Below are 12,661 nucleotides of genomic sequence, written 5' to 3' on the forward strand. Positions count from 1 at the left end.
AGGTGGCTTGGACGAGAAAATGAGGAGAATGTGGCTCTGACGAGAAATTGTTGTGGCTGGCCTTCCTCCCCGGCCTCGGTACTGGGTAGTGGTCCCGTTTACATTTTCTCTCACATTAAGTAATGAACTTTATGACAACCATATATTTAGTTTTAGTTTCTCATGCATGCAAAATGATTTAACTTTCCTCCTGTTCCTCTTCTTCCTGCTCTTTCTCCGATTCCTGTTTCTGTTCATCCTCCAGTTCCTGATCGTGTTTCTGCTCCTGTTCCTGGTCTTTCTCTTGCTCCTGTTCCTCTCCCTGATTTTGCTCTTGTTCCTGCCCCAGTTCCTGTTCTTGTTCCTGGATATTTGTCTGATCAATAGTTCTGCATGGTGTCCAGTTTATTTCCGATTTTTCTTCCTTGACCTGTCTCTGGATTCGTAACTTGTCCATGTTGGATATTAGATGCTTGGACACCCTAGAAAATATATATACAATTTATTTCGTTACATTCGTTACTATAAACTCAGGGATCTAAAAAGTATTGAAAATTACTTATTAACTATTGAGACAGGGTTTTACCTTAGGTTTTACCTATACCGAAGTATACCCTGAGACTCTGAGTAAGAAAACTTTCAAAGCGGAAGAAAGTGTTTCAAGCTTCTGTTTTTAAAGAGTAAAATGACAAATCCATGATCGATTTACCGTCAGAATGTGATCATTTTCGGCCACAGAGTCGTGTATAGACATACAGCCAATTTTACACATTAGAATACATAGGAAGAGCGCATGAAATGTCGTCTTAAAATTTATGACGGCTGTTATGCTTCATCATAGGTCTGCACAAAAATAGATGTTCGCAGCTTCAAAAAGTTGAATACAATGTATGAAAATATAAAATATAATAATTTGTGGCATCCATTTTTCAACTTACTTTAACATGTACGGCTTGAATTTGAGACGCGGCTCAAATATGGGGGTTCCACTTAAAATTGTATTCAATGTTTCAAGATTTAACCCGGCGCTCAATTAAAACCGGTTTTGGTGGATTTAAGACGCGGCTCAAATTCATTAAATTCGGACTCAGATGTTTCCAATATGTGGTCTACCATTTTTATGCTTCCAATATTAACGTAGATATTAAGAATTTCGTCTAGATTTGAATTTATTTGGATTATTATTTTGTAACTATTGCTTCAAGAATTTTCTTCTAAAGTAAGTTGACAATTAAATGCCGCAAATTATTTTAAATATCAAAGACGACTTTCAAGTCGTCTCTCTATTGTCATGTTTCATGGGACACCCTGTATTTGTGTGATTTAATGTGTGAAGTCCGGTGAAAACAAAAATATAAATTTCAATCCTTTCCTGACCTTCACATTCAAGGTGTTTTCATGAAGTATCCAGGAGGATTATTTTCTCACGAGCATTGGAAATATTTAGATTAATTTATGTTTACAGCGTTTTTTTTACTAGGTAAGCTTAGATATGTGTAGCAAGCTTCTGAACGAAAAGGAGAAAATAAAATTTATTCAAAAATTTAAAAAATGTATTTTTTATTGTGAAGTGATGTTACTGTTTTGTTAGAGCTTTGTTCAGAAATTTCACCACGGTTTGAAATTCACACATATCTATATCTTTTCAAAAAAAAATTAAATTTGTCAAAAAAATGTTTATCAAATAGTCGTTTTAAAATTCGTTCAGCAGCTTTCTTTTCGAGCCCAGTGGGTAATGTTTATTTAGATTTGAAATGAACTAAACAAATAAATCTATACAGACATCCAGTACCGCAGATTTGTAAATAAAAATATATCAAACAAATCTAGAGCGGGGAGATATTTTGGGACTCGCGGGGAGATATTTTGGGACTCGCGGGGAGATATTAAGGGACCCTGCATTTAGAGAGGGACATGTTCCATTCACATTAGTAACCTTGAAACCTCGATTTTATCTACATTATGAAAGATAACGTCGTGTTTAATTTTGATAATTCATTGTTTCTGAAGCAAGAAATTCGCAAGTCACTTTTGTATTAAAACCTCAATTGAAAATTGTCAGTTCTGTAAAACGGAAACATCAATATCTAACATGTCACTCTATCAATGGCAAAGTGAATAAATTGTATTTATTCACGTTACTTGAAATTACATTCATAGTCACTTAAATTTTTTTTTCATTATTTCCCTCTTTTTTCCCGCTCTTTTCTTATCTATGTCTTCTTAGTACATCATTACTCACAAAGGATGAGAATTCAGAGACGATTGTACGAAATATTAATATAAGCTTGGGATCGTCACATCTTTAAAGTTTCAAGTCGTCTTTGCAGTCTTATTCCTTGTGAGTAGCCACGTACATTTTAAAGCCACAACATTGAAAGATGTCTCACATAATTTAAAGAAAAATAATATTTAGAAGCAATTCTTTTGTAAGTTCAACCGGCCATAAAACTATCAGGATCCTACAAAAATATTGCAGGCCAGATCGGGTTCCTTTGACGTTCACTGGATATAAACAAACAATATATCAATAATTATTGTTTTCTTCTTTAATTTATTATTTTAAAATTTGTTACCTGTTAATTACTTCTGGGAACTGAAAATCGATTCCAATTCTGAGCAACCTGGGGTTCAACTGCACAGCATTCGCTATCTTACTCTCAACCCTGAACATGCATATCTGTCATAGCTTTAAGGTAAAAAAAATTAGAAATGGGCTTTAAAATGCATCCAAAAAATTGTTTATTGTCACCAAAATTTATTTGGAGAAAGTTTTTTAGAAGGTGAAAGGGACAATTTATAATGGTATCGTACACATACAGAGCGTCCCATATCGTGATAGATTATCTCCGAGCTTTAACGTCAAAATACGCACGTAATAATCAAAAAACCTAGTAATAATTCTGCATGCAAATCTTAAAATTAGTAATGTACATTTTTTACCAGTCCCGGAAATCGCAGTTTAAGGGCTCGCAATTGCGCGCAAGTAAAATCCACTTGCGTTGAACACCCTTGAACAGATGAATACATGCGCAGATGGATGGAACGATACCTGAATCCCATTTTTTGTTGTTGCTGACCACTTATCCTAACTTCAAGAATACCATTCTTCCTGGAGTATTAAAGAATGAATTAAGAAATGACCGGGATCTCAATTATAGCTCATTTTCTTAGTCGTGCTATGATAGGTATAGGTACCTGGTTTAACCATAGGTCCAATTAATTTTCCAACGTGTGCTGCAGTAGAGCATAAGGATAAAAATTAGTTGATCCATGGGAGCACGACTAAGAAACTGGAGCATATATATCAATGTTTGTATCCGGATAACCCAGCATGAAAAGCCATCACAAACGTTAATTTAACATTGGTCCAGACTCAATATGTATTTCTCAAAACGAATTGATATAGTTATTTTTTCCATATAAATATCTTCTCGCAGGCTAGAGTTTGGCATTGTGTAAGGTAATGAAATATTTAATATTTATTGGGCCCTTTTAAAAGTCCAAAAAAGCGTTAACGGCTTAAAAACGAACCAAGCTATACACAAGGTAGACTACAAAAAAAGATGACATCGGATACTTAATCTTCATCACTTCATCATTCAAAATTTTATAGAATCTATGGTATAAAATATGGTATAAAATATGGTATAAAATATGGAGGTGTCAAAAGGAAAATGCAAGGAAAGTTAATTGCGGTCGCCAATACCCTGTGTACATATTGAAACCAGTTCTCTCTGGGCGGCATTTGTAAACAAGAATAAATGCATCAGTGTTCGTCTAGTATCCGAGGAGGATTAAAGCATTTAATTTTGATAATTCACATAATAGTTTCCTATGACCAGAATATTTCATAGATTATTTTTGTGAAAATGGATTCCATGTCAGGCTGTAACATCCGTCTTGTGTTTACTTTTCCGCCCAAAGACAGTACCCTGCAGTACAAAAAATGCGTACACCTCTGAAATAATTTTCCTTGCATTAGTGCCTTGGGTTGATGTACCTTGATGCAAGAGATTCAAACAAAGCAGCAACAGTGTCCGGAGATATTCTAAAAATAAAACATAAATTTTAAAACGAGAGTAATTTATTTCAAAATATGTAATAATAAAAAAAGGATTCAAAAAACAAAATTTAATTAATTATTGAGACCTTGAAACCTGTTATCCGATCAATTTGAAGATATTGCTGTTTTTATATATTTGTAATAATTCCGTATGTTTTCCTGTAGCAGAAATGCGCAGGTCACTTTTCTAGAGAACCCACAATTGAAAATAATCAGTTTTTAAATTATAAACATCGGAATATATATCTAACTAATTCAAAATATTTTTTCCATAAATCTATAATTTAAGTACTGTTTACAATTTTAAGAGAAAATTTACTTCAAAAGCCAGAAAAGCAGCTCAAAATTCTTAATTCCTCTTTAAATCATTTCATATTAATTTATCATTGACCTGTTGGATTCAAGATTTAGCGATTTTAACGCCGAGTTTTGCTCCAGAGCAAGGCAAAGAGTAGACACAGCAAAGTCAGTAATCTAAAAATTCAGAGGTATAATTTAAAGAATTTAAACTGCGTCGCTGAATCGCCAAAAAACGGTTCGAATTGAGCGCCGGCTCAAATCTCGAACACTAAATTCAACTTCAAGTGGAATAAACCATGTTTGAAGATCAGGGCAAGAAAATTTTGGATGTTTATTTTTAGATTTGATAAAAATTCTCCAAGGTTAAACAGTTTTTTCATCAATTTTCTCAATTTTAGTATTGGTGTGTACTGCAGTGATCAGCAGTACACTGACCGAAGAAATATCAGGTTTTAGAGGAGAGTGTTTTTTCAAAAATATGTGTACGCTCTCTAACCCATAATTCACACTTTTTTCAATTATTGCTCTTTTAGAAGTTACATGAACTTTTATTTTAATTATTTACACTACTTTACAGGGAAGTAAAGGGAATTTACTTTACCAAGGGTTACCATGATGTTTTGTTGAGTAAGTTGTAAACACTTTTTATTGTATTTTGAGATGAAAATGTGCGATTTTTTCTCAAAAACTTCGCAGAACGGGTGGTTATTTTACCTTACTGCCCCAAGGGACGTTAAGTAGCAATACCTCCCTCTGGTAGGGGAATCATTGGTCATGTTGGTCAAAAGACGGTAAAATGTATTTTTAAAATGGCTACCTTCGGGTTGGTTTGGTTTGGTGGTTCTGGAGGAAAGAACGGCAATGGGTCGGAGTATGCTTCTCTAATGAAGTTCTAAATTTTACCACCAGGGTGATCTTATTGTTTGTGAAAATCAAAACAAAAGCTACATAAGAGCCAGAAAACTATGGAAAAGGAAAACGACATTATATCAACTTAAGTTTATTTGATGTTGTTACAAAGCAAATAGTTTTACAAGTAATTAATTAAGTTTAATGGATCTGTGTGCACTGCACAATTGCTGTGTTTTATGTTAATTGTGCTATTTAAAGTCACTACTTGAGTTTAATTCCAGAGTTTTTTATACTCACTGTAATTTATCTTTGAAAATATTGAAATATTTGTGAACAATTAAAAGAGCAGTCAGTTAGTATTACTTTTCTAGAAGCTGAGTTACCAGCACTCATATTGCGAGCAAATATATTTGCAAGGAGTGATTTTGCTGATGGTTTTTCCTGTGGATTTGTATTCAGTATATCAGCTAGATTCATTATATCCTAGAGTTTAATAAATACAATAAGATATGCTTTTTATTAATCTTATACTAGAAATTTTAAAATTAAATAGTTTAAAATAAACAGTATATTTTCTGGGCAGTAAGCTGTCGTTGAAAATTTACATCATTGGCTGTAATTCTGGTGATGTAATATGGACTATACGGACTTTATATGTACTAATATAATCAATTATGTCTATTAAAAATGCAAAATAAAAAAAAATTATAACAGGAGCAAATTTGAGATTCTCAGGCTCCTGTGGGATATAATCGTTTTCAGATTGGTTGCTCATTTGTTGAATATGATTTGTTTAATACAAAAACATTAATAAAAACCTGTATATAAAGGTTTTGGTATAATTTTGACACAGTTTTAATGTCAATTTCTCGAAACAAGAACATCAGATAGAGGTCATTAAGTTCAAAAGATGTAGAGATTATTAAATCAGAGTTTGTGGCCAAGACTCATTTCCTTTGCTGTTCTCATACTTCTCCATCTTTCTTCACATCTACTTCACAGACACGGGCAGCCGTAGTACATTTGAATTTCTGAGCCGGGTCAACCTTTCCGGTCCCAGTTTGTACTGTACCTAGCTCTATGGATAGTACTAGCCGGTGCAACAAGGTTGACGCGGTCAGACTTTATGCTTCGTATAGGTTAAATTTAATTTTACTAAAGGGGCAAAGGTGCGTGCAGATTTATAACATATTTAACAAGTTTGTGTTTTTACAATAAACATGTGTTTGCTTATTCTATTTTACAATATAGTAAAAAGATATGTCTTTATTATTCCTCAAGGGAAGCAGAGGATAGAGCCATCTCCTCATCCTCATCCAACCTAACCTGAAATTATTCATACGGTGATCTCAATAAGTCCGTGGAATAGAAAAACAACTTTAGAGCAATCTTTAAGTGTGTTTTATGTATAATTAGAATCAAAAATTTTACTGCATTAACTTGAAAATCCACTTTTTAAGGGAATTGAAGTCGTGAAAAAAATACATAATTGTCTTGTCCTACAATTATCTTGTCCTACAATTGTCTTGTCCTACAATTGTCTTGTATAAGACAATTTACAAATATACTCGTTGTATTCCATAGTTTTATGGGAATCACTGAATGCTACCAAACATTGCACAGATAGGAAAGGAATTGTCATGATTTCAATAGATTTGCTCTTTAAAATAAATCTTTATTTAGACCCACTTTCATCAAAGATTTAAATATTTAAGTAAAAGTATATACCTTTTCAGCAATATCTGCTTCTCTCTTCATCAAATCTAAAATTAATAAAAAAATATAAAATCCTTTGAACTTGATTTACATACTACATAGAATATGATTTCCACTCAGTACGCAAAAGAAAGCATATATTTTGTTTTGTTAATATTAGTTTTCCGAGGCAAGTTATTTCTCAAATAAAAAATTTAATTTTGAGGGAATTTATCACACCAACTTCCCGTTGAAGGGCGATAAAGTACCTTTATCGACCTGCTATAAAATTCAAAATTTAACGTACATTATTGCCTTACAACAGGGCGATTAAGTATCTTTAACGGCATACTTTTAAATAAGTTGAGAAAATTAAATAAAACTTTATGAAATTAGTAAAATTTTGTTCTCTAATAAACTCGAAAAAGTACAAATCCCGATAAAGAAGAATGTTCGAACTTAATAATAGATTTTTTATAAAAAATATTCACCCAATTCCTCTTGAGTATACTTTGGCTCATAAACTTTTCCTCGTTTAAACCCAAGCTCAAACTTTACTTCTTCTTCTCTAAAACAATTAAAAGTTTTAAATATTATATGAGAGTAGGAAATTTATCCGAATTTGGGAAAATTTGGGGAAAAAATTGCGAATCAGAATTTGATACAATAAACAAACAAAAAACTTACTTATCTGGATGTTTTACAGCCTCCCCTTTGATGTATGTAATCAGGGACCCTCTTCAACAATTTGAAAATAAATGATATAGTTTTACCTGGATCAAAAGATAGGTAATTAATCTGAGGCTGAGTTTAAAGAATTTAAGCCGCGGCTTAGATTTAAGCCATGCTTAAATTTAATCTGGGGCTCAAATATGACTGGAACTTAAAACTTGTTTTCAATTTTTCAAGGTTTAAGTCGGCTCTCAATTGAAACCGGTTTTAGGGGATATGAGACTTTGCTTAAATTCATAAAATGCGGACATAGATTGCTTGCCTTAAACTCTAATAATCTAGAAGAAATCATAGTTTTGAAGTCAAAGGTGCAAGATGAATTGGCGAGGTCACTGACTACCTACCGCCGGTTCAAATCAAGAGTCACCGATTCAAATCTTCATAAATCTTGAACTTTGAATCGGTGGTTCAAGGTTTGAACCGGTGCGGCAGTTCACCGGAAAGAATTTGAAAATGGGGCATTGCCATCTTTGGTTAGAGGGTCAGTCATGAATTTACGCTTGCAGTCCCTCTAAACCCCTTCTTAGCATCTATATTTCTAGAATATGGGGTTAAATATTAGATATTTATTTATCTCCCTGTCTAGATCTCCCGTAGGGTTCTTCTCGCATCTGTAGGAAGTTCTAAACAAAAAGTTGAACATTTCACAAGATTTTTTTCCAATTCTTTTTTTCACTTTTTACTAGTTTTTGCATTCAGATTGACTAAGATAAATTAAGGGAGAGACACCCTAAACGTAATGAGCCTTCCACATTTTTCTACTGTACCGAGCGTCTTTTATACTATTTTAAAGTACGGATTTTATAATAAAACATAAAACATTTCTAACGCAGAAAGAACGACATTTTAAAATAATCCTAAGTGAAATTTAGTTTCTTTTGTTGTAACATTTAAATTAAGACTCACGGTGCTGTGTGACAAGTGAGGAGGCTCATAGCGGCCGTGGTGTCCCTCCCTCATATACCTGACACTGGCTGGAACATGTTTATCGTCTGGATCACTGGCCAGCTCGTCCAATAAAGCTTGAACCTCGGAGGGGGAGAGGCAGGCAAGTAGGTCCTGAATATTACAGGGTACCCCACAAAGGACGAGAGTTCAATGACGACCTAAAGCTCTTTAAATCTAACGATCTGTGTAGTTAAACTTGGGCTATTGCCTTAACAAATATCTGTTAATGATAAATTAAATGATTTGACAAAGAGCGAAAACAGATGTACATCTGCAGGGAGCCAGAAACTCAAGAAAAAGAATGGAATTAATTCTGTACAGTCGTCTCTGAAGTCTCATTCTGTAGTTTCAAGATTAACCGAATGATTCCTCAGAAGAATACGAGGTATACTTGGTACAGGGTGTCCCACGAGGTATACTAGGTACAGGGTGTCCCACGAGGTATACTAGGTACAGGGTGTCCCACGAAATATGACAGTAGCAAGACGACTTGAAAGAACTTTGAATTTATTTGTGACATTCAGTCGTCAACCTACTTCAACATTTATGATTAGGCAGACCACATATTGGAAATGTCAAGATTTTAAGGGTATTTTGTGATTATTAACTTTCGAATTATTAACTAAAATTAGAATGCCACACATTTTTTTTAATATTAAAGACGACTTTCAATTAGTCTTGCTACTGTCATATTTCGCATTATTATTTTTCCAATAAATAATTGGACAAATAAAGATAACGTAAACTCAGTATATAAGATATCAGGATATAAGATATCAGGATATCAGGATATCAGGATATCAGGATACAAATAGACCCCCCACCCCAGCATATCCTGGTTTTTAAGTACCCCAGCAGAGATGGGTGGAGGATTTATTCCTAACCGCAGTACAACCGACATGGAAGGCTGTGAGATGCAAACTCCATGTCCGTTTTACTGCGGTTAGGAATAAATCTGTCTACTCCGGTCTGATTACTCTTGTAAACCTCTGGAACTCCAATCCTAGATGGGGTTTTAGATCTAGCCGGAGATTTGCTCCGACTGAACTGTTTAGGTTTGGATGACAGCAGGGACGGAGATACACGGGAAGCAGACCGAGATCTGTTCTAACGTATTCCGTTTGAAGAACGGGTGTAGGCCGCCAACATGTTCTTGCCTTACTCTTTCTTCAAACGGAATACGTTTGAACAGATCTCGGTCTGCTTCCTGTGTATCTCCGTGCCTATATTTGGTTAGTTCACTGGTAATATTAATAACTAGGATTCGGCTTGTGCGAACCAAATTTTAGCTCCATCGGCCCAGAACTGTGGTAGTTTAAGATCTATTGATTGAATATTGTCCACTAGAACCTCAGCCATTGTTCTTATTCGGGTTCACCAATTTAGAGAGTAAGAACCAATATATTTGTAGGTAATAAACTACTATGCAGGAGAACATGTTGATCCGATGCAGGTTGGAGAACTACTGGATTTTCTTAGGTTCATCGTTCCTCTCCCGTATTTTATATCATTATTTCGAGGATTACTAGTTTTGATTTACAGAGAAAACCCATCGTCTACAATATCATATATCCGGATATCAGATATCAGGANAGGATATTAGGATATCAGGATATCAGGATATCAGGATATCAGGATATCAGATATCAGGATATCAGGATATTGTAGAGGATGGTTTTCTCTCAGCTTTGTCTGGTATTGGAGGCTTTAGGAGCTGACTGCAAGGAAGGATATCAGAACAATATACAAGATTTTCATATTGTTCTGATATCCGTCCTTGGCAGCTCCTAAAGCCTCCAATACCAGACAAAGCTGAGAGCATTTGATTTTAAAGAAAGAATCCTTGAATCTCCAGGTTGGTTGCCCNAATCAGCTATCAGGATATCAGGATGGATATTAGACTGAATGAAAAACTGGACATGTGTGTGAGTGTGTGTGTGGGTTTTTTGCATATATGATCCTAATACCTCTATATCAACATCTGGTGCCCCTAGCACATCTCTACCAAAGGCAACCGTACGAGACATGTTTTTCCTCTATATGATGATATTTCTAGTATTTTCTGAAAAATGGCAGTTTTTAATGATTTATAATGTTGCAAAATTAACTTTAAAATGTTTCTATTTTTTAACGTATAAATACTGAAAAATATGTGTATCTAATTTTTATCTTTCAAAATATTGCACGTTAAAAATGTTTAAAATTTAAAAAAAATATCCTTATTTTGCCAGTATACTCGTATGATAATTTATTGCAGTCGCATTTAGTGGTAGGCATTTATACCAATACAATGAAGACAACTTTCGAATTCAATTTTGATTTAAATTACGCTGTTAAACAGCATGAATCCACAAAAACCCAGAAATCAAGAAAATTTATCATTTAAAAAAGCTTCTCTTTGATTACATGCAAACTTGTTATTCGAAAAAAAGCTTGTTCACATTTATACTTAATTAAGAATGTCGTCTTCATTGTAGTGATATAATCGCTTACCACCGTATTTTACATTTAAAGGTACTGCAGACGTAATTTCAAATGATCTTCATTGTTTCAAGATTTACTGCGGCGCCCTTTAAATATCTTTCTGAGTAACTATGAGAAAAATATTATCGTTTTATCTTTCTAAAACAGTGTTTTATTTTTGAATTGTTTGTGCAAGTCACTTTTACAGAGAAACCACAGTTAAAGATAATCAAATAGAAAGATGAAGTACCGTTGGGATTTTAATAAAACGTTAAAAAGTTGACTAAATATTACAAAATATTCCCTGTAAACACATTGGTACATATATAAACCGAGGCGGCCAAATTTAAAGAATTTAAGCTGCGGTTTAAATCTAAGCCGCGGCTCAAATATGGTTGGTTCCACTAAAGTTTTTATTAAATTTTTCAAGATTTAAGCCGGCGGTCAATTAAAACCGGTTTTTAGAGGATTTGAGACGTGTCTTAAATTCATAAAATTCAGATACCGGCCGTATAGTGTTTACACACATCCTTGCCTGTAAAATGCAAACTAAGCTCAGAAAAGTCCTTTTAAGGGATCCTAGCCCAGCTATTCCCCGGCCACCTACCTGGCTACAGCAGCCGGGCCGGGCAAAGTACACACATTTACGTAAATATATAGAGAGTTATATGCACTCACACTTCAGACATTTACTTTTATACTCATTTCATTGCTGTTATCTAATATCCTATTCGTATGCTTTCAGAGATGACCAGAAAAATCTAAAATGAGATGACGACTCTTAGACTCAAGTTATGACTTTGAATAGTCCAATGTACATGGGACACAGCAATTGTGCACTGTGCAGTGTAAACAGGGCCATTTCACATAATTAGTGATTTTAATAAGTGTCTGGTAAAACGTTTTTCCTTGTAACAACATAAAATACACTTATTGCTATAAAGTCGTCATCCTATTTCAGAGTTTTCTGGTTACCTCTGTATATATTTACTGTTTTAACATGACAGATTCACATTTAAGTTAAAAATGTTCATTAGTATTGAGTTTGTTGGCTTTGGGGTAGTTAGTTCTATATATGAGAGATTACTGTACAATGTAAATGTATATTTATGTTTAAAAATATTGAAGAAAAAAAATATTTATATTTTATTTTCCGCTAATATGTTCCAGCAAACTCTAAAAAAGGGAGTGTCCTCAAAAAGAAAAGGGGAAAAAATTACAACTCATAAAATTACATCCTCGATATTTCTGTAGATAGAAATAGAGTTAAATTACAACTCATAAAATTACATCCTCGATATTTCTGTAGATAGAAATAGAGTTAAATTACAACTCATAAAATTACATCCTCGATATTTCTGTAGATAGAAATAGAGTTAAATTACAACTCATAAAATTACATCCTCGATATTTCTGTAGATAGAAATAGAGTTAAATTACAACTCATAAAATTACATCCTCGATATTTCTGTAGATAGAAATAGAGTTAAATTACAACTCATAAAATTACATCCTCGATATTTCTGTAGATAGAAATAGAGTTAAATTACAACTCATAAAATTACATCCTCGATATTTCTGTAGATAGAAATAGAGTTAAATTACAACTCATAAAATTACATCCTC

At 33.7% G+C, this 12,661-nt stretch overlaps 1 protein-coding gene across 1 annotated transcript; it reads right to left on the minus strand.

The window, feature by feature from the left end:
- Positions 1-128: 128 nt before the first annotated feature.
- On the minus strand, positions 129-10,630 carry LOC111713725 (tropomodulin-3). Its single transcript, XM_023488662.1, has 14 exons — positions 10,540-10,630; positions 8,589-8,683; positions 8,203-8,247; positions 7,580-7,630; positions 7,384-7,460; positions 6,926-6,960; positions 6,473-6,523; positions 5,639-5,680; positions 5,163-5,237; positions 4,437-4,519; positions 3,983-4,030; positions 3,032-3,091; positions 2,556-2,645; positions 129-461 (listed from the first exon to the last, which is right to left on the minus strand). The coding sequence occupies exons 1-14, from the start codon at positions 10,597-10,599 to the stop codon at positions 179-181; spliced, it is 1,095 nt and encodes a 364-aa protein (XP_023344430.1). The 5' UTR covers positions 10,600-10,630; the 3' UTR covers positions 129-178.
- Between the last annotated feature and the right edge of the window lie 2,031 nt (positions 10,631-12,661).

Source organism: Eurytemora carolleeae, unplaced genomic scaffold, assembly GCF_000591075.1.
Source record: "Eurytemora carolleeae unplaced genomic scaffold, Eaff_2.0 scaffold782, whole genome shotgun sequence".
Taxonomy (NCBI): domain Eukaryota; kingdom Metazoa; phylum Arthropoda; class Copepoda; order Calanoida; family Temoridae; genus Eurytemora; species Eurytemora carolleeae.

What these genes read in the sequence shown, in the direction of transcription:
- LOC111713725 (XM_023488662.1), bottom strand. Translation starts at nt 10,599, where the DNA reads ATGTCTCGTACGGTTGCCTTTGGTAGAGATGTGCTAGGGGCACCAGAT. An exon ending in CCTACGGGAGATCTAGACAG is followed by an intron (nt 7,631 to 8,202) that starts GGAGATAAATAA and finishes AAATTGTTGAAG; the next exon opens with AGGGTCCCTGATTACATACA. An exon ending in GTATACTCAAGAGGAATTGG is followed by an intron (nt 6,961 to 7,383) that starts GTGAATATTTTT and finishes TATTAATTTTAG; the next exon opens with ATTTGATGAAGAGAGAAGCA.